This window comes from Zeus faber (genome assembly GCF_960531495.2).
Source record: "Zeus faber genome assembly, chromosome: 12".
NCBI classification, from domain to species: Eukaryota; Metazoa; Chordata; class Actinopteri; order Zeiformes; family Zeidae; genus Zeus; species Zeus faber.
This window is the reverse complement of record NC_137196.1, coordinates 2,625,792-2,648,207: the sequence shown is the minus strand read 5'-3', so window position 1 is coordinate 2,648,207 and position 22,416 is coordinate 2,625,792. Positions and strand designations below refer to the sequence as shown.

At 42.2% G+C, this 22,416-nt stretch overlaps 1 protein-coding gene across 1 annotated transcript in view; it reads right to left on the bottom strand.

Moving 5' to 3' along the window:
• Nucleotides 1-8,459: 8,459 nt before the first annotated feature.
• Nucleotides 8,460-22,416, bottom strand: part of dlgap1a (discs, large homolog-associated protein 1a) — a gene marked incomplete at both ends in the record, with an annotated part of 66,423 nt that continues 52,466 nt past the window's right edge. Inside the window, one exon of the mRNA XM_080010344.1 lies at nucleotides 8,460-8,687. Within this exon, the coding sequence (XP_079866470.1) occupies nucleotides 8,460-8,687 (228 nt within the window). The remainder of the gene's footprint in view (nucleotides 8,688-22,416) is intronic.

The window sequence follows — 22,416 nt, the reverse complement described above, 5'->3', positions numbered from 1 at the left end:
GTCCAGTATGTGGGTGAGTGCGCTGTCACCCTCTACTGTTAGGATTGGGTATTGACCATACTTGATAGTATGACACAATGTGACTGAATTGTGATTGATTTATTTTAGGCTCGGCAAAACATATTTAGTATAGTATTGAGTATTTGGGTTTAATTATTTTATAATTTACTAATTATCTGTGTCACGACAAAATAACACACCAGAACAGGCCAGATTCAAGCTCACTGAAAGACAATAAAACAAACAAAAAACATGTTTATATATAATTAAATGAGATTTGTGAAGCGAATAAAGTTGTGCCCATAAAGCATATAAAAAAATGATTTGGCCAAATATTAACAGAAACGCGCCGACTAAAATCACCCTGACACTCTATCATATACAATAACGATTCATAAATTCAGATGTAAAATATATATGTAACAATATATATTTTCGAGACTTTCGACTATTGCTTAATAAAATGTCATTTAATTGTAAAAATATATTATTGAATGATAACAGAGCTTACATGTCCACACGTCTTATAACATATAGGGTATTTTTTTAACACGTTAAGATGCAAAGACTGATTCTTATTCTTCGATTTATGATAATTAATATTGCTGATTATGAATGCAACCAAAATAATGCCAAGCGCTAATCCTCAGCATATATTAATTACTATATTCGATTATAATTTTTTTTTTACAAATTAATAATGGGAATCTAATATTTAATAGATTTCTGCTAACAAATAGAATCAACAGAACAATATGTATGTTGTCAGTCCAATATCATAGCGAAAAAGGAGGCCAGGCCGTATGGTGTCTTAACGTGGCATGATTCTCAATACTCAAACCTACAGATGTCCCCATGCGGCCAAAGTAGAGAATACACTTACTCAGACCTTGGTGAATAAATATTCTGATTATCGTTGTGCTTCAAAGACATTAGAGGGAAGTTCACAAAATAGTGCTTTAATGGTTAATTTAATTATGTGTTTAATATGTATGGACACACAATAATCTCTATACAAATACAACGGAAAATAAGAAGAGCCTGAAGGACAATTTAAACAGAACTCAAAACAGTAATAAATAGATAAATAAAAAAACAAAAAACAATTAATGAACAATATAATAATAAATAGGCTGAATCAACACAACTGAGATATCGATTTATAAGTGATAATATTGTGTCTGCATGCATGATGAAACAAACTGGACATTATTTTCAAGTACGAGTTAGGAAATTATGGTAATATACAGAATAACTATATGAGGCTACTTAATCATATTGGGGAAAAAAGGCCTGACAGAGAAACCAAGGAACTTAGGAAGCACTTAGTGAGACGACACTGTGCACCCACACATACTCTCCACAAAAAAAAAACACATGCACACACAGCTCTACAAAAAAAAGAAAAAAACACACTGTGCCTCTCTCACGTGTGAATATACAAATGTATAAATAATGAACTTAAGTTTAAGTTTAAATGTACCATATGTATAAACCCTGAAACAAACCCACAGAATTTAAAAGTCTAGGTTTGCTATTTTGCAACCCAGGCCTTATTTAATTGCTGTTTCAACATTCAAAAGAACATATCTGTATATACATAATAGTCTGTCCCATATACATAGTCTATTACCTTTATTTCTATTTTGTACCCCCACTCTGCATTACCTTTGAGTTCTTATTTTATTTTATTCTATATTATTCGACTTACTTACTGCATCACGTTTTAGGAATCAGTTAGTTAGTCAAGTAGAAAGTTTTAGGTATCTATTGTGTTCAGACTAGAACATATTGTGCGTAATCACCGGGTGCGATACATTGACATTTAACTGCATATATGTATGGAAGTATGTATATGTATGTGACGAATAAACCTCTTGAACTATGAATCTTGGTTTCCATTTACTGTTTATTGCACAGTAAAGCAACACTTTACTTTTGAGAAACGTACCGCTCTGCTGTAGTTTGTCACTGCGCTTAATTGCAGTTCAATGGTGCAAACGTTTAAGCCGTAAAAAAACACATTAAATCTCTCTCTTCGAAAAATGTAAACTCATGTTATATTCCCACATCTCTTTGTGTATGTATTGAACATACATGGAATAGCAGTTATATATAATTTTATATGGAAATACAATTTGCAATTGCTACATTAGGTTGCAATTGCAAGTGAAGCGATACAGTGTCCTGTTTCTAGTCCCTGACGGCAGCACAGATGTAGCAAAAAGAAGTGGTTCGCGATAAAACCCTAAAATCCTATTGTGGTGTGGGGATGGCATGGTGAGCAGCTACACCTGACCTGGATCTAGATAATTAGGGACCCGGTTCAGAGTGGCTGCATACCCGTTTCTCATTGGTTTGTCAAAAAAGCAACAGGTTAAAACCCCCATCCCCACATACACTCAGGATAGGAGCTCGTGTCATGGCATGTTCTATCTGCTCCTGGGCTAATTCCAGCTAGCCCACTCTCTACAATAAACTGTTGTTTACAACCCCGCGTCTTCTGTGTCTCTGTGCCGGAGGGCCCTGAAAAAGCTACTTGGGTGACGTGTGGTCTGAGAAACTGCCACACCTATCAAGTTTATTTTGGCGGAATTACATATTAAGACTGTCTGACTATGGTTTCTCTTTCTTTTTTCAAAAGATTGAACATGTTTTTTAAAGGGCTTAAATATTTGCCCCATTGAATTGCATCTTAAGTTATAGTGAGAAGCTGTTACCTTTCTGAAAAGTAAAGAGTTCAGCGAGGTTGTGCTCTGAACAGTTCTAAACAACGGGAACCAACATTTTAAATTAGGCCTGGGCTGAAAAATAAACAAAACAAACACACACACACACATGCACACAAACACGCCCCGTTAAATGCACATGATGTGCATCCACATTGAGTGAAATATCACTGTGATTTGGGAGAGCTTGATTTTACAAAGGTACATTTCCAATCTCTTCCTGAGAAAAAAAGACACATAGCCAACTAGAAGTGCGTAATCAGTCTGAGTTACGTTGAACCCTTTGTGGATTGTCTTCCGGTAGCATTCCCACGAGACCTCAAGCGTTGAAGGCAGGTTGATGGGGAACTTGCCTCTCAATGAACCAGCACTAGTTTTAACGTCTTGACTTCCCAAACGACCAAGTCGGACCCATGTCTTATTGTTTTCGGGAATACTGTTCCATTTAAGGTAGATGGACAGATTTTTATGTTTCTTTGTGTTTAATGCATCAAACTTTCTACTCAAACACTGAAAAATATTAGAAATAAAGATATATGTTCATAACAACCAACCTGTTCATTCCGTTTTCTCTTAATTTCCCTTAATGATATGGATCTTACGTATGGCTCGTTGTCCTCAGAATTGTCATCGTCCTGTCGTCATTTTTACGGAATAAATTGTAAACACAATTCAAACACTCACACACACACACACACACACACACACACACACACACACACACACACACACACACACACACACACACACACACACACACACACACACACACACACACACACACACACATACACAGTGCCATTTTTGTTTACAAAATAAATCTTTTTCAATTGGCAACACTCAAAAAAATTCCTCAGATTTATTAGCCTGATCATCCTCAAAACATTTAAGATCAGACCGATTATTTTTTTTTTTTTAGGGGGGAAGGACTGTCAAATGACTGCAGCATTTAAACTGCAGCCATATTTGTTTACAACAGCACAACTCCCCCACCCCCACCCCCAAAAAGGTCATATAGAGAACTATTATAAGGAACTGAGCGGTGGTTGCTAAGGATTATCAATTTGCATCTATACATGGAATAGTGGCAGGCTCAGGGTGACTGTTGTAGGTATGGAGTGGGGTGGCACTGGGAAGCCAGAAATCAAAGCTGCAATTGTACATTTGTTGGTCATAATTTCACATGACTCTGCTCATTAGCAAAAGCATTAGCATTAACACCTGTGTTTTGCTAAGTTTATCCCTGGTTTACGCTCACCCCTTGTGTAGTCATCAGGGGTCACTCGGGGTTGAGTATGACTGTCCTCCTTCTTGGGGGTCTTCAGGTGGGCGAAGAAGCTGATCCTAGAGCAGCCTATTTTGGTGCAGTGTGTGCAGGGGTGAGCGGTGGTGGTCATGGGTTTAGTTTGGGCCTTTTTGGTGGAAGCTCTCTCCTTTCTGAGTCTGTGCTTACCTTCTGCAGCACGGCAGAGATTGTTGTTATATAGTGCAGGACCTTCCGAGACAAGTTTTCTCCAAGACACCATATTGGTTGCTATGTCCTCCCAGGTGTGGGAATGTTAGCCTCCTCCAGGACGCTAGTGTTGGTGCGACTATCTGTGCATGATCCAGGTTTCTGATCCGTGCAGCAGGGTGGGCAGCACTACAGCTTTGTAAAGCAGAATTTCAGTCCTTGCCTGGAGGTCGCAGTTTTCACAAGACCCTTTCACAACTGAGGCGGTGGTGTATTTCATCATCAATGTCAGCTTTGGAGGATAGGAGGCTGTCGAGATATGTAAAGTGGTCCACATTTTCCAGTCTGGTATTGTCAACAGAGATGGTTAGGGGTAGGGCAGGCGTATTTCTGTTGGGTGGTGGCTGATAGAGGATCTGAGTCTTTTTTATGTTAAGAGCCAGACCAAGCTGCTTGTATGTCTTGACTAAGGAATCCAAACAGAGTGCACTGTAGGTCCTCTTCTGAAAGGACCACGAGGGCATTGTCATCAGTATACTGTAGCTCCATGATGGATATGGTGGTGGTTCTGCCTTTAGCCCTGAATCTGTTGATGTCACAGAAGTTGTCCGCTGTTCTGTACATGATTTATCAGTTTAGATGGAGGATAGCAGCAATGAAAATGGAGAACAGGGTAGGAGTAATGACACAGCCCTGCTTGACTCCAGTGTCAACCCTCAAGCACTTAGTACTGTGGCTGACATATTGTCATGCAGCAGTCTCCGGATGTATTTGTCTGGGCAACCAATTTTTGCCAGAACCAACCAGATGGTTCACAGAGTCAAAGCCTTTGGTGAGGGCTATGAAGGCCATGTATAAGAAGAAGTATAGTGTTGTATAGTGTAAGTATAGTGGTTGATTTAGTTAGGTAGTTGTTAAGCCACACCCTGTGGGACCCAAAGCTGGCTCCTTCCTGTGGCAGCGCACCTGTATCGAGATGGGCTAATTGGACCCCTGGGGGCCGGTTGCTGTTTCAGTCATTCATTTATTAATTCATTCAGTTTTATTCTGGAGTTTTGGCCAGCGAGCCTCTCTGTTGAAAATAAAACGACGCCGCTGAGGCAACTCACTGTCAGTCCGACTCCGTCTCCTTCCTTGGACCCAAACCTGTGGAAGGGGAACTGTCACACTCTGTTTGGGGAAAATCAACTCAGACACAAGAAGAATGTTTTTCTGACAGGGGGAGGAGTCTTTTAGCCAAAACCTGAGCTAGAGTTTTCCCAGCGGTGGACAGGAGGGAAATGCTACGGTAATTTCCGCAGTCTGCCTTGTCCCCCTTCTTAAATATTGAGACAATTAGGGCATCCCTAAGTTGTGTAGGGATTTCCACCTTTTCCAATATTTTGAGGAACAGGACATAGATGAGGCGAAGGAGATCTTGCCCACCTTCCTTTATGACTTCTGCTGGGATGCCATTAGGTCCAATGGCCTCGTTGTTCTCCATCTTCCTTCTGGCATCCTGGACCTCTCTCCGGCTGGGTGGTGCTCGCCCTCATGTAGTACCACCCGGTCTCATGCTTTTTCGTGCTCATAGTCACGAAAATGAATCTACTGAATCCTGTCCCGGAGTACGATTGTCTGACTTTTTTCTTGCTTAACATATCGAAATTATGTGTCATTTATATAACAAAATTAAACCAATTCACTTGAATGGGGAGATTTTCACAGACTTTACCAGCGGGGGAGCATGGGGAAGGTGGGGGGTGCTGATACGTACGCTAAAACTAAAACTAACCTGACGAAAGTACGCCACTGTGGGGAGGTTGGGGGTGGGAGAGGGTCCATTAAAATTTTAAATGCATTGGTTTAAATTTCCTTCAGACTATCACAAACTAAAAGCGAGATACCGGTTTAATTTTTTCTCTATTGAATGGACAGGACTATAGTGATGGATGGAATGGACTATAGGGATATAGGGTCATACCCTCAGAATTAATTTCATTCATAGATACGATTTAACTGGATGTAAATATCAGTCTTGCATGCCTGTGTACCCATCAGCCAGTGCAGTTAAAATTTCCAACAGCGAACAGCGATCTACACCAATCAAAGATGTCGCTGTTACACCTAGGATTATGGTCAGGGTAGTCTCCATGACATTGTTAATAAAACATATTTTTCTTAAAACAAGGTTGATATCAAACGGCTTCTACAGGAACAAAAACTATTATTATATTATTATATTATTATATTATTATACAAACCCTACTGTTAACCCTTATCCTACAAACTACAAAAACTACAATTCTGTGCATTTTATTCATGTGTATTGATGCAATTTCCTCATGGGTAAAGTAGTTGTATTATTAAAAAACAAACACCAAACCAATTTATTGGTGAAAAACCACATGCATGTGTTACTAGGGGTTAATTTGATCAGGGAATATACCTGCGTTGTAAGAATTTACATAATTAACAAATTTACCACCTCCCCACGGGGGCGTGCTTTCATCAGGTTATTTTTAGTTTTGTCGTAGGTATCTGCGCCCCCCTCCTTCCCCCTGCTTGTAAAGTCTGTGAAAACCTCCCCATTCAAATGAATTGCTTCAAATTTTGTTTTAAGTAACACAAAAAAATCTCCCCATTCAAATGAATTGGTTTAAATTTGGTAATGTGTAGCACGAATAAAGTCGGACAATCGTACTCTGGGACAGGATTCAATAGATTCATTTTTGTGACTATGAGCACTGTCCTTTTATCTTCGTTCACACTAAAATATTAGTTACCCACCCACAGGTCACCCATTCAGGTGTAACAACACCCGGTAACAACACAGCAATGAAAATAGAGCCAGCAAATAGAGGTTTTACCAATAAAACCGAATCTATTTATATTGCTGAATTTTCTATGTAGCCTGATGCCTGTGGCATCAGGTTTAGTCAGCGTTTCCCGAAATATGTAGCATGTTTTTGTCCTGAATGAATTTGTCCCACATTATTAGCATTGAACTCCTGATTGGGAGTACGGAGGTGCGTGTCCAGTACATAGAAAAGGCGGGACTGCTGCGAAAAACGAAACCTACCTACGTACTACATGTGGGGCGAATATAAAACAGGGATAAACTTGAAAAAATAAAAATCGGAATAATTCCTTTAAAACCCATCACCTCAAAAAAAGTCACAGATTAAGTTATCAAAAAGTATAACTCCGTTAAAGTGGTAATCTATGAGATTATTTTGTTAGAAGAATCCACACAGTTGATTAAGCTTCTTTTAGCTGGCACTTTTTAAAAAAGCAGCCACTGAATGAGATAATATGTATGCGTTTCTCTAGATGCCATTTCCATTGTTGGCTGTTCACATTAGAACAATGGTTCGGACACATTGTTATATCGCATCCAATTAAAACAGTAAGTCTTGATAATGGCTTGATTCCCATCCTTACCATCCTGACTAGGAACTGAATAATCACAATTAAAATTATTCGAATTATTTTGGACAATAGAAGACGGGCATGCTGCCGAATAACTAACCGTGATAGATAACATTCGTTGACTGTCCATGTAGGCTAAAAAACACTGGCATTTTCAATGGAATTCTGGGACTCGTAGTTAAATCCACCCAACACGTGTGATTTTTTGTTACAGATGACCACTTTAAAGTACATTTTCATCATCTCCATAACGCGTCTCCATCTACGGAATGTGGGCCACTCTGGAAGTCTACAGCAACAGAGATCAACACCACTTGCCATACTTTCCATGGTGTGTTCAGTTGGAGAAAAACTGTAATGATGGCCGCCGTCTCCAGTTACTATTGCATATTTCTTTTCAATGTACCCTGTTGTTCGGGGATCACATGGATGGCCACGGAATTTCAGAAGAAGATAAGAAAAGAGAAGAAAATTTAGAAAGGTGGTTAGGTTGTGAATATATAAACACTCCATTCATATTAAGGAATGGACAATTTTCTTTTCCTTTTCAAAACCCTGTTTATCCAAATAGTTGTTGTTTATATGGCGCTACGACCCAAAATACTTCTGTGTGGAGGGACTTTCTGTGTGTGTGTGTGTGTGTGCATGTGTATGTGTATGTGTATGTGTATGTGTGTGTGTGTGTGTGTGTGTGTGTGTGTGCGTGTGTGTGTGTGCATGTGTATGTGTATGTGTATGTGTATGTGTGTGTGTGTGTGTGTGTGTGTGTGTGTGTGTGTGAATGGGAGATTCCCGTCCTGTTTCCCATAGCCATGTGGCCTTGCCATGTTCGGTGGCAAACCCTGCAGGGCAGATCCCTTTATTCCTCATAACCTGGTCTGGGCTTCTGGGATGTAGATCTCAATGCTGTCGGCGCTCTCAGTGGCCGAGTTCTGTCGGACGGACGCCGCTCGCTTAGCCGCCATCAGACGCTTTCGTGCCCCCTGCCGCTGTTTCTCGGAGCTCTCCAGGGAGTGGTCTCTGGCCAGGGGAGGGTGGTTGGGGTGGGAGCCCTTAGGGGGCTTCTTTGGCACGGGGGGCGGGAGCCGCCTCTCCTGCTTTGTCGGGAAAGAGGGAGGAAGGGAGGGAGGGAGTGAAAGAGTTTCAGGAAATAGAGGTTAGGTTGGTTGTTGTATGAATTGATGTATTCATTCATGTTGCCTGTTAAAACTGCACTGCAAAAAAAATAAATTCAATGTCAACAAAGAATAATTAAAAATGAAAGGTACATCAAGTAATATATCGGCAGGGGGTTCTCAAGTGCCAATCAGTCCACTGTTAATTTTATGGTCACTGGGATTACAAGCTCTCAAAGCAGGCTGACTCTGCGTGGAGGAAAAAATACGCCTCACCCCAAGACCCGTCGATCTCTATTGAATTCCCACCCAACAAACTATGCAGCTTATTTCATTGTAGATGTTCAAAAGTGGATAAAAATTTCACGACCAAACGAGCAGTGTTGCTATGAAGCCCAAAGGCTGGATCGTCCTTCTCTGTCTGCACGTGAGCAAATGTGCATGGGCGTCGTTCAGAGATGTTCTCATGGCTTTGTTGCTGTGATGGCTCTAACACTTGTACGGATTTTCTGTATAACCTTAACATGTCCACCAGGGGGCAGTGTCAGTGGTACTGAGTGAACCGCAATGAACAGAAAACAGAAGATATCATTTTTTTTTCCAACTGTCTTTGAAATTTAAAAATATGCAGATGTAAAGAGAAATCCACTTTGGAACCTCATCTGCAAAGTCGCGCTTCTATCTATTTATGTTTTATTTTCCGTTTCGAACACGCCTCCTGATATGAAGTTGGACAATTCAACCAACCAAATTTTTTGTTGAGATTTTTGGAGGTGTGAGCTTCTGCAAACAACAGTTACCCGTAACACCGCTGTGTAAGTCCACGGCGACCCTTGTGTGTATCTTTACAGAAGCATAATCCAGGCTGAAGAGGTATAGAGGAGGAGCAGTCACAATTGGCAATGTTGGTGTAATTTGTATGGGTTCCTTTAGCAGTCTCAAATTGTTGCCAATTGTCCAATGTTATGGATTGCGCCTTTAAACTTACAATGTGTACAATGCTTTCATGACGAGTTTTGGTGGAACACATTGACTCATGAAACTATAAGCTTTGCTGGCTTGTTGACATTTTTTTTTTTTTTATTTGCAGTGTTCTTTTCTGAAAACCGAACGATTCTGCAGTAAGAATTAAATCCCTTCGTACATTTTTGGTGTGCGTGTAGAATAGACAAAGTGGTGCTTAGTGACATATTTTATTGTCCGTGTTTTATAAATGTGTGTTTCATGAGCCATGTAGACAGCTGGAGAGGGGACACACATCCACACATCCACAATGCTGTGGCAAACTCCTGATTAACTATGAAGGAAGAATGAGGTACAGAAAAGCGGTGGCAGCAGCAGGCGGCAGAAGGTAAATCATTGACTGATGGGCGACACACGGATGCATAGTGATGTCATGATGGTTTCTATGGTAGTCAGGGCCCCGTTTTGGTGATGATTGGGATGCTTGTTTGATGCGTGGGCTGATGCAAAAGCGGCTCTCACTGTCGACAGAGACGACAAAAAGAAAGGAAAAAAAGGTGACAAATAGAGCTTCTGAAGCAATTGTCAAAAGGAAGTCAGCAAGTCAAAAGCGTTGAAAAGAGCAACTATCGGGTTACATTTTCTTATGGATTTACAATTTGGGGGCTTATGAAGAAGATGATTTAAAAAATAAATGATAATAATAATCATAAAAACTTTTTTACAGGCAGCATGGGCAAAAATATAGGAAAAATCTAGATGTTTTAAGCTTGCGTGTACATAAAAAAAATCTTGGCTGGTGACATGACTGGTGTGAGACATCATCGGCCACAGCGCAGTAGCAGGCAGACGATGTGCAAAATCCCAAAATACAAATACAAAGCTTGTTTCATACAAGTAGGAAACGAACGGAAATAAATCTAACTCTAAAATAAAAACACACTCTGAACATCTCTCTGCATACTTCTATTTGCCACTGTCTCCCCCCTGTGGCGTCACGTTCAAGTTTGCGGGCAATGTCCAATCTTTAGGTGGGCATGGCTAATTGCATCACAAAAATGAGTCCAGCTGCAATTCGAATTTGGGCAGATGTGAATAAGTGGCGTGCCAGTTAGTCAACCCTGCAGTTACAGGAAATGCACTGTTGAGGCCCCTCTCTCTAGTCGAGGCACCGTTTGAAAGACTCAGTATGGACCTCGTTGGGACGTTAGATCGCAATGCTATCATTTTGAGTTAGTCCTAGTGGATTATGAAACCCGATACCCCGAGGCAGTGCCACTGCCCAGTATTAGTGTCAGTATTAGTATTATTATTATTATTCCCTGATTCTCCCATCTCCCGCAGTGCTACCGAGTCAGGATTCCGAAGGACATCGGCTACATGATTCGGGGCTCGACTCGGGCTCGACTCAGGGAAGTTGCACTGGGAGACAAAATGTTGCTCCCTACATCCAGCTCTAAATTACTCGCAAAGTGGCAAGGACCCCTTGTGGTCACATGGCGGGTTGGGTTAGATTATGATTATGAGGTTGAGCGGTCAGACAGGGGAGGGGCAACTCAGATTGATCCCCTTCACCTTCTGAAGAAGTGGAGGGAGAGGGTCTATGCGTCTCCACCACGGTGATCGAGGGAGATGAGGTTGAGCTAGAGGTTCCAAAAGCGACCGATCCAACCCCGGCCTTGTCCAGTAACCATCTCTCGCTGGGTCAGAGCACAGACATGGCAGTGTTACAGCATCGGTTCTCTGACATCTTCTCCCCCCTGCCAGGCTGCACATCCCTCATACACCATGACGTTGCGATGACCTGGGGGATAAAAGTACGCTCTCGGCCGTATCGCCTGCTTGAGCATAAACACAAAATCATGCAGGCTGAATTAGAGGCCATGCTGGACATGGGGGTGATAGAGGACTCTACAAGTGACTGGTGTAGCCCAATCGTGCTGGTAGGTAAGCCTGAGAGGTCGGTCCGGTTCTGTGTAGACTACCGAACAGTCAACGAGAGTCCAAGGAGAAATCGGCTTTCTCCACTCTGTTGTACCAAATTGTTACACTTCCGTTGGGTTTTGTGAACTGTATTTGCAGTGATAATCTTCACATGAATCCTGGGTGATCTAATTGGTGTCTGGGGCGTGTGACCACCTGGCCAATAGATCACTCTGGAACATGTATGGATGAAAAGAGTTTGGAGGGATTTTAACAGCGTGGGGTATGCTATCTACCTGGCTGCCTTGATCCTGTCTATCTCTGTCTCCCTCTAGCCCTCTCTAGCTCCCGCTGTCTGCCTCTAGGTCCCTCTGTCCCTCTCTGGCTCCCTCTCTCTGTGTCTGGTGTCACTTCATGTCCCTGTCACTGCAAACCTGTGTCCAGTCAGTAATCGCACCACCTGTCCCCACCTTCCTCGTCACTCCTCTTGTATTTAACCTGGTCCCATTCACTCTGTTGGTTTTGTGGCATGTCCTGTCTCTTGCGCCATGGCCCTGCATGTTTCCCTAGGTGTGTGCCCTGAACTATTGGCTCCTGATTCTCTGCTGGCTCCTGTAGTTCTGGATTCCCTGCCTAGTTGTGAGTCCCTGTCTTTCCTGATTACCCCTGTCTTTTGCCTGTTCCCGATTCCCTTTGTCTTCTCGATAAACCTCCTGTATATACTCCGAACACTGTGTGTCCTGCATTTGGGTTCCTCCTCTTGACCGCAACTTAACAGACCAGCCATGAACCCAGCAGACCCGGATATTATGGCATTCATGTCATTCCTCACCCGGGGTTGATCTCTAGCCCTGTTAGAGATTGACCCCTCTAGACCTGCTGGTTGCCAGCAGGCTTCCTGGCCTGAAGGTCCCCTCCAGGCAGCCAGGACTGCTCGCCCTCCGCCCCAACTCCCGGATATCAGATGTGGGTTTATGAGCCGGGCCTTGGCCGAACCCCCAGGCCTGGTTCCTGCCTGGTTCCTTCCTGCCTTCCTTCCTGGGGATCCTGAGCAGTTTCCCTTCTGGGGGAACCGGCTGCCTCCCCCAGGGTCCAGCCAGTTCCCGCCGCCTCCGCCCTGCACAACGCCGCCCCCCCGCCTTCACGACACCAGTGCCTGTCACCACCTCTGCAGAGGTCCGGCCTAGCCCCCTGGTCGCCTTCTGGAGCTGCCATGCCCATTTGCATTTGGGTTCCCCCTCCACTACCTAACAGAAGTGTTTGTGTGTTCAAATGCTTACCGGTTACTTTTTCTGTCAGGCTGGTAATTGTTTAAGTATAATCGAACAGTTTAATTTTTTTACAGCATAAAACTTCACAAGTAGGTTAACAAAGAGGGATGATTGTTTTGTACACTAGAGAGGTAATGGAATGTGTACGTTTACTGACTAAACATTTAAACACTAAAATAAATGTGAAATATGTGGTTTGTTTCAATGGCTTTTAATTTTGGCGTTGTTTATTTTAATTTAGAAATATCTTGTGAAACAAATGTTGTGTATTGCTGGATATTAACCAACCTGTCTATTCAGTGTTATTTCTGCCGCTTTTAAACATCTGAACAAGAATCCGCTGGGCTGCAGTGTCACTTTTGACCAGTGTGACTGTCTGATTGGGAAGACCTGAAGGATTCACAACAGAATTGATCAGAGAATTGCTCTAATTGAGTAAGGCCATAACATGTCCAGCATTCAAAGGTCCTTGTAAATTGTTATCTGTCTTTATCTAATTTACAAATATGATTATTTAATAGGCTCAATAGAGCCTATCAAGGTCCACCGTCGTTCCTGTCCCGAAGATCACCTCTCCAACCTGCCTGAATGACTACCGTCCGGTGGCCCTCACCTCGGTGGTCATGAAGTGTTTCGAGAGGCTGATTAAGGATTAAATCTGCGCCTCCCTCCCCCGCACCTTGGACCCGTTGCAGTTCGCGTACCGGCAGAACAGATCCACGGATGACGCGGTCTCTCAGGTACTGCACACCACGCTCACGCACCTGGATGGCCAGAAGGGGGCCTATGTGAGAATGCTGTTCATTGATTATAGTTCAGCTTTCAACACCATAGTCCCTACCAGACTGGCTGTCAAGTTGTTGGAGCTAGGATTGAATGCTCCTCTGTGCACCTGGATCCTGGACTTCCTCACAGGCCGCCCCCAGGTGGTCAAGGTGGGGAAGAACATGTCAAGCTCCCTCACCCTGAATACAGGATCCCCCCCCAGGGCTGCGTCCTCAGCCCCCTACTGTACTCCCTGTACACACATGACTGTGTGGCCAGGTCCAGCTCCAACACCATCATCAAGTTTGCTGACGACACCGTGGTCGTGGGCCTGATCACCGACTGCGATGAGAAGGCCTACCGCGAGGAGGTGGCTGACCTGTCACTCTGGTGCCAGGACAACAGCCTCCACCTGAACGTCAGCAAAACCAAGGAGCTGATTGTGAACTTTAGGCGTGGATCACAATCGAGGACGCACGCGCCCTTGTGGATTAATGGGACTTCTGTCGATAGGGTGAGCAGCTTCAGATATCTGGGAGTCCACATCACAGAGGACTTAACATGGACTGTTCATACAGACACTCTGGTGAGAAAGGCGAGGCAGCGTCTCTACCACCTCAGGCAGCTGAGGAAATTCCGGGTCTCGGTGAGGATCCTCAAGTCCTTCTACTCTGGAGCAGTGGAGAGCATCCTGACAGGCAACATCACTGCCTGGTTTGGGAACTGTACTGCCCAGGACAGGCGGGCCCTGCAGAGGGTGGTGCGTTCAGCTGAACGTACCACTGGAACTACCCTCCCCCCCTTGCAGGAGTTATACACCAGGAGGTGTAGTAGCAGAGCCCGTAGGATCATGAAGGATCATCACCCCAACAACGGACTGTTTCAGCTGCTGCGGTCAGGCAAGCGCCTCCGCAGTCACGCAGCGAGAACAGAGAGACTGAGACGGAGTTTCTTCCCTCAAGCCATCAGAACTGTCAATGCTGACCTCACCAGGGGTCCTAACTGAGCCATGCACTAGGCTCCACTACCTACTGTACTGTATGTAGCATACTGTACCGCATACTGTGTCACTGTTCAGGGTTGTTCGTGATGCCGTATTGCTGCGCCGTACTGTTGTATACTGTGCTGTATTATCCCAAACACTACCTCATACTATTCACATTCACATGCCACTTTAATTCACATGCCACTTTAAATGCACATATCTGTATATACATAGCCATATTCCTTCAACCTATTCCATTTTATTTCAATTTATTTTTTATTGTATTTTATTCTATATATTTTTTATCTTATTCTATAAGTATTCCACTTACTGTATTACGTTTTAGGAGTCAGTTAGTCGGTCTATTAGAAAGGAATTTTCTACTTTTTATTTTATTTTATTTTTGTACTTTTTCCTAGGACTTCTTGTGTGCTATCACCGGGTGCGTTGCATTACATTTCACTGCATATATGTATGGAAGTACGTATATGTATGTGACAAATAAAAATCTTGAATCTTGAACTATAACAAAAACCCAAAACACCATAAATAGGAACCAGAGTACTAAGTGTATTGCACATACCTTGACACGTTGCACATCAGGGATTGCACTTTTTTTATTTTTATATACAAAAGTATTGTATTGTCTCGGTGTAAACTCTGAAGACTTTACACTGAGATCCAGTTTGGCCAACATTTAATATATATATTAAATGGAGCCTCCGGTAATGATTTTTCTGCCACATTAAACATATATTTTGGCTGATTTTGAGTTAATTAATGGCAGCACATTTTTAATGTCGATGGTATATTGATCTGCTTTTGTTGTGGAGGGCCAGAACTTCCTAAAATACTTAGAACAAGATGGTCACATAGTTTATTTTTCCCCCCTTATAACTCCAGCCAGAACAAAACAACATTGACTATTTCAATCATGACATTTATTTTATTATCTTTTTCCTTTTTTCTCAGGGTCGCATCCTGGCATGGCCTTTCTGGGCTGTTGTAGTTATTGTTATTGGCCGTTCCAGTCATTAGACAGGAGAACGTTTTTGTTGCTTTCAAACAAGCTTTTGCACCTGCTCATGTTGGGTTTGCTGGATTATTTTAACTGTGGATGAGGGGGATGGGATTATGTTAGTTGTGTTGTTATGGAGATGAATTACGTCTTGTTGCATACTATGCTCAGAAACTGGTTGCCGGGGTAATTGGGTTGATTACATGCTGTAGCCTTTATCTTGCCACAGAGCAAATCGGCTTAGTTTCTCTCCGGCAACACCTCTCCATCATCAACATGTACAACTTTCACTTCACTCATGTCACTTTGAGGTGGTGCACTGCTCGTACTCCAACATCTCTTCCTCCCTCTTATGGAGATTCACATGACTGCTTGGCAGCGATAGCCGTTGTGGCTTCGCCCCGCCCAGATCTTGCTACTGAAGCTCTTGAAGTTCAACTAAGATGATTTAGACACACAAGTACAACTATTAGGAGGGTTTTCATTTTGTCCATCTGGCTGTCATTTGTTTTTTGTATAAACGTACATACAAAAAAAATATGCGAAGGGCTGGGCCACTCACAGGAGGTGAAGTTAATCGCCTCACCACTAGTGTATTGAAGTCAGCAAAATCAATGAAATGTAGGTAAAATTATGTTTGATAATTGAATATGCTTAAAGAATAAAAACAGCCTACATCACAGCTTTCCATTAATGAGTTTTCATTTATTTTGTTACAAAAATGGTTGGCAGCACATTCTGAAAACAGCAGCCTCAGATTGCTTCTCAGTCAGGATGGTGATTCCCCTTCACAGCCCTGTATAAAGGCGTGGAAAAAAAGGGGATAGGTATATTGCATGCTTTTTATGCAAATTTGTTATTTGTTATTTTATTTCAACTTTAATTGACAGAATTAATTTAGTAATTGGGCTTATTAACACATGAATACTATGTAATATATTTTTCACTCATCTATAATGGGAACAGCATTGCACTCAGTGGGAGCAGTGATGCTGCGCTTTGGACTGAAGGATGGCTGGCATGTCAGGAGAAAGTTTGGTGGTTGAGATGCGAAGGACATCACAGAGATGGCTGTCGGTCATTTTGGTTTTCAAACTGCGTTTGTTCAGTAAACAGAGAAAATGTTTTCTCACATATGTATGTTGAGCCAGCTTGTTGATGACAGCTTGGGGAAGTGTGTGACATTGAAGTTGCATAGTTGTATCTCAAAGAAACCGAGCTTCACACAGAATACGTGTGCATTAATGTGTGCATAAAGTTGTGGAATAAGCTGGTCTTTGCCTTGTAGGCTCTCATTCAGTGTGTTAAGATGATAAGATCAGCTAAAAAAGCCAGGTCGGTCCCTCTCTTTCAAAAACTGGTCGATTTCAAATCTTAGGGAATTAAACCACTGCAGCCAGGTGCCACGACTTAGCCAGTGCACATCAGAATGAGAGAGTAGGTCCCCGTATTCAGCATCGACATCAGATGGGCAAGCTTGAAATTCTCTGTGGTAGAGCCCTTGTGCTCGAATTATGATGACAGTTTTCACAACAGTGTTCATCACATCGCCAAGCTGGTCTGTCTTGGCACAGAGGGGTTCTTGGTGGATGATACAGTGTATTTTAACAGCCTCACCCCCACTCTCTTGTATCTTGGCACACACCATGGAGGCCATTCCTTGGCGCTCGCCTGTCATTGCTGGAGCCTCATGCGTTGTAACCCCACTTGACTTGACCTATTTAAGTCCCATCTCGTCAATTGCATCAGACACAGCTTCAAAAATGTCCTTATCCGTTGTTGTGCGCTTTAGACTCCTAAGATCAAGCAGCTTCTCCGTAATACAAAAGTTATCGTCAACACTGCAAAAAAATTAACAGCTGTGCATTGTCTGTGGCATCTGTGCTGTCATCACATGCAACTGAGTAAAAATCAAAAGCACAAGCTTTATCTGACACTTGATGTTTTAAGTTAGCTAACAAGTCTTCGATTCCCCTCACAACTGTGTGTTCAAGACAGTAGCTCCACCTAGTGTTAAAACTAAGAAGTACAATACAGTCAAGTGCAAGTTTCATGTGTGGGCCATATTCCATTATATTTTAAAAATATGCTGTGGCCAATTAAAAATAGACCACGGGCCGCAATTGGCCCGCAAGCTGTAGTTTTGACACCTGTGCTCTAAATCATTTTCCGGACCTTGATCTGACCAGTGCGATACATCCAAGTCAGTGTAAGCAGCGCATACTGGACTTCATTTTCCGCGATGATAGTCAGTACTTTGACAGCGACGCCGAGAACGTCAACGATGCTGAATCTGATATCATCCCGGACTTGGAGAACATTTCAAACAGCGGAATTCAACCTGAATGTGACGATGAAATACAATAATTTCAAGAATGACCAGAGGATACCAATGACACACCCGCTGTTGTTACAATGGAAGAAGTCGATGACCTGATAAAGTCCGTTGAGGTTAGTGATGCAGATTATTAACAAGTAGCAATGGATAAGATTCTCAAGTTTACCTGCAAATGCAGCCAGGAGTGAAAAGAAAATAAAGAGGGCCCCCAACAGGCTCTCGGAGTGTAGCTGGGGTAGGGTTGGGGTTGGCCCACAAAATAACTCCAAGAAATGTGAAGATATTTGGCAAGCACACATTTGTATGTATAATGACACACCAAGGTTTATATACAAAGACTAATATTATTGACAGACTGTACATTTTCTTGTGTTGTACGCACTTTTAAACTCCGAAACAATTCCACTTTCATGAAACATGTATATTCTTACTATTTAATAAAAGCTTTTAGAAGAACAATGCAGAGATTGCATCATTCAGCAGGGTGTCAAGTCCCCATTCAGCAGGGTGTCAAGTAGCCATGTGGCTCTGTTGGTCCTCCAAACCATTTGCATTCAGGGAGCTGGCTGAATAAAGCCAAGTGTGGGGGAAACCTTGAGGGTGATAATCTCAGAAACACGGTTTGCCGCACCCTCGTCGTCAAAAAGTCAAATTTGAGAAAAAGTACCTAAAATCTGTGGTGCGTCACATATGGTAAGTACCATTTATAAAAAAAAAAAAAAAACACGGATAGTTAGAGAATCAATCAAACATTATGTTGTGCTCAGAACAATGCAGGAAGAGGTGTTTCTACCGCAAGTTTTCTGCATTCTGTTCCAAGGCTCCCTTTCAAACACCTCATGATGACACCTTGCTTTCAAGCTGACATCTTGTCATAGTTAAAATATTGTTTAGTGACATTTGACATGTTTTTCTTAATGTAATCCCAATGAAGGTAAGCTCGACTGAATTTCATTCCTGCCATTAGTGATCATGGGAATGCAAGGACGATCACAAGGTGTGACCGGACTGTCCCAGAATGAAGTGCTGACCAGGAGATCAATGTGATTAGGTCTTAGGTCTGTCTGTTAGGTACACGCTTGAATTACATCACATAAACCAGTTATGATCAGATTGTCCAGTTAGTATTCATCACTTTTCAACGTAACTTTTTTTTACGATTTTTACCTGTGCTGTCTGCATACTGCAAGTGGAGTTCAAGTTCTCAACCTGCAATGCAACTCTTAATTAATTCTTAAATCATTAGGAACTGCTGCAATAACTCCTGTGGATGTCCTGTGGATGACCTATAGGATGACAAGAGCACCGTTTTTGGTTATACAGAAACACCACCAACACCGGGAGAACTATTTATCATGTTTGGGTCTATAAAAAACTGATCACTACTCCAAGAGGGGGAGATTCACCACGGGTGAGACAATTAAACATAGAACCAAACAACATTTACACAAAAACATAAACACTGGACAACATTTATTGAAAAACAGTTATAATCAGATCCAGGAAAACTGGAACAACAATTGGGCATGTGGCCTCTTCCTGTCATAGTTATGGCAGTAAATGAGGGAGGAGAGGAATACAACCGTGTGTGTGTGTGTGTGTGTGTGTGTGTGTGTGTGTGTGTGTGTGTGTGTGTGTGTGTGTGTGTGTCTTAGTCTTATCCCAATTGGGTCTGGTCTATAAGGTCAGTATTATGTCGTGGCGCCTCCAAGCAGCGGAAAGGGCCCCAAAGCCCTCCCCGAGCTCCACAGCCGCGTAGACACCTTGCGGCTGCAGGAGAGCCGTAAGCACCCTGCCTTGCAGCCACAGAAGACCAACAGGCTGCGGAGAACCCCCCACGCCTGGCCCCGAGGAGCCAAACCCAGTCCAAGGGAGCATGAGGAGACCTTTTTGATTTTAATTAATTAATGGATTGTGTAGACAGGATTATGACAGGTTCAACATTCGAGAAATGCATTCTGGGAAAATTTGAGAACCCTACATGATTTATTATGCAGTTAATTTGTAGCCTAAATGATATTTTATTGACATTATCACCTAGATATTGGACATTGTGATAATATCATTGTGTTACACTAGGGTGCATGCATTTATTTTGATATTATTTATTTATTATTTTGATATTTTGATATATTTTGACTGTAGTTGGCTATTTCAACATACAGTAACTGTTAGGGAATAACAGAATTATTCCACATTCCCCATTTTACAATCGTGGACCTAGACCAAACAATGTTGGCATAATGTGTCTCTCACCCAAGTGTTTAAGTCTATGTGCCCTGGTCAAAGCAGCCCTACCCGTCCCACTTGAAGGACCACTACCCGACCAAGTGACTGGTTGGTGATCTGTGATTCTGGAGGAAAACCTGGAGCTCTGTCAGATTCCTGGGACCGTTCCAGATCCTCCTCACCACCGCAGCAGCAGACAAGGTGGCAGAACGACCAACGTGGGTACACGCATCTCATTGCAAGAAAGTCCCCAACTTTCCAGAGGACCAGATAAATGACAACGGCAGAGAATCATCAGAGGTGAACTGAGATCACAATCCCAATAGAGTTAAGTGCTGGTAACCTGTGTCTCCACAAAGAAGATTTGCCATTACAGTGGCAAAAACCTGTATTTGAAAAGGATGTGGCCCCGTCAACAGGAAAAGATTGGTCACATCTGTGTGATCATCTTTCTCATCGCCATCATCCTGTTGATCACCCAACCCTGGAACACCGTTCCACAGCGGGACTTAAATAACAGCCGCTACCCCAACCCACTCTCACAATATATCCAGAAGAAGAGCCCCAAGTGAGAAATGAACATTCTGTCACTAACGTAGTCCACCCATGGTTAAATGTTGACTGCACTAGAAGATTGGAAACCAATTTATGATGATGACGGAGATGTTGAGACATGGAGATGTTCAGATGTGAAGATGGTTGTCTTATTATGTTTATCCTTACTTATAGGATGTGTTAGTCATTATGCTCACACAATGAATTTTGTTATCATTATTAAGTGATAACCATTGTTTAATCTGCATAGCATTATGTAGTTGTGGAATCTCACCATGTTCATTTATTCCATAACCAGATTCATGACTTTTTTGTTTCTAGTTAGAATTGGAGAATGGCTTCACACAAGATTTTCTCCTTCGGTGCCACTTGGGTTTTTTCCAGTGCGTTGTCATAATATAGTGTTGATAAACCCATAGTGGTCTTTTACTCTTCTCTAGTTAAATGTGGGAAGAGAGTTTTGGACAATTTGGGGTGGAGATGCCCTTGGATTCTGTCTGGGGTGGGTTTTTTTCATTTTTATGTTTAGGTATCTCTGGTTATGAGTTTTTATTAGTTTGTTTTCCCAGTTGATTCCAATGAGATAGAACTCTTGGGATATCACTGTAGGATAATTGTATTATATTCAATTTATATGTCATTTTCAGATCCCTTTGCCTCAATTGTATGACAATTTAGAATTATTGCATTTTCCCTGAGGTATTGTTCCAATCATCCAATTCATTGAATGATGTTTCACATGTTTTATATAAGACAATAGCTTTTTTGTATGTTACGTAGCTTTTAAAACATTGCCTTGTCTTTATTAGTCTCTTAGAGCTCATATGAAGAGACACTGTTCTTTCAGATAATGCCATATTGTATTGTGAAGACCAGATCACGTTCCATCTTCACTCAACCTTGTGTGGAGATAAGGATAACCCCAGGGGGCTTGACAGAGCATTGTGGTTTGTTTTATAGCACAGTAAGATTGTATCTGTGACCAGAGTTTGACTGTTGAATCCTTGTATGAGAGAAACAGCCGGGGATATGATTGGGGGGCTAGTCCTGTGAATGACAACCTGACCAATGGTACACTACCTCTCATCGGTAGAAAGCCATCTTCGGCAGAAGCAAGTGCAGACTGATCAGATCACTGTTTTGAAGTACATCTGTATCTTTCTCTTTATTCTGCAGAATAAATATCTTTAATACTCTCAGTTTGTTTTCCTGTAGCTGGCAGATTAACCTCACCGATCACGCAGGGAGAATCCTCCAACACGTCATGACAGGGGCTTCTCCCATGAGTGTGTTGGGATGGGTGATTTAACCTGTGCTTGTTGATTGCTCTGACAAGCAGCAGGCATACAGCCACCTGTGATCATGTGCCCAATTAACTAGACAGGTGTGGCTGCTTAAATCACACCACCCCCACACCACATACAGTAGATATCAAAAACAAAAGTTCTTGATATCAACTAATTTAAACTGTTTCCCATTTAATGCAGTATCTTAATTGTGATATTAAGAATATGTATTGTTGATATAAAGAATTCCAAATGTTATATAAGAGAGGTTATTTATGATATCAATATTTAAGTTTTGATATCAAAAGATGCTATTAAATTTAAGAAGTACATTTCTCATATCAACAATTCCTATTGTTGAAATCAAGAATGGGA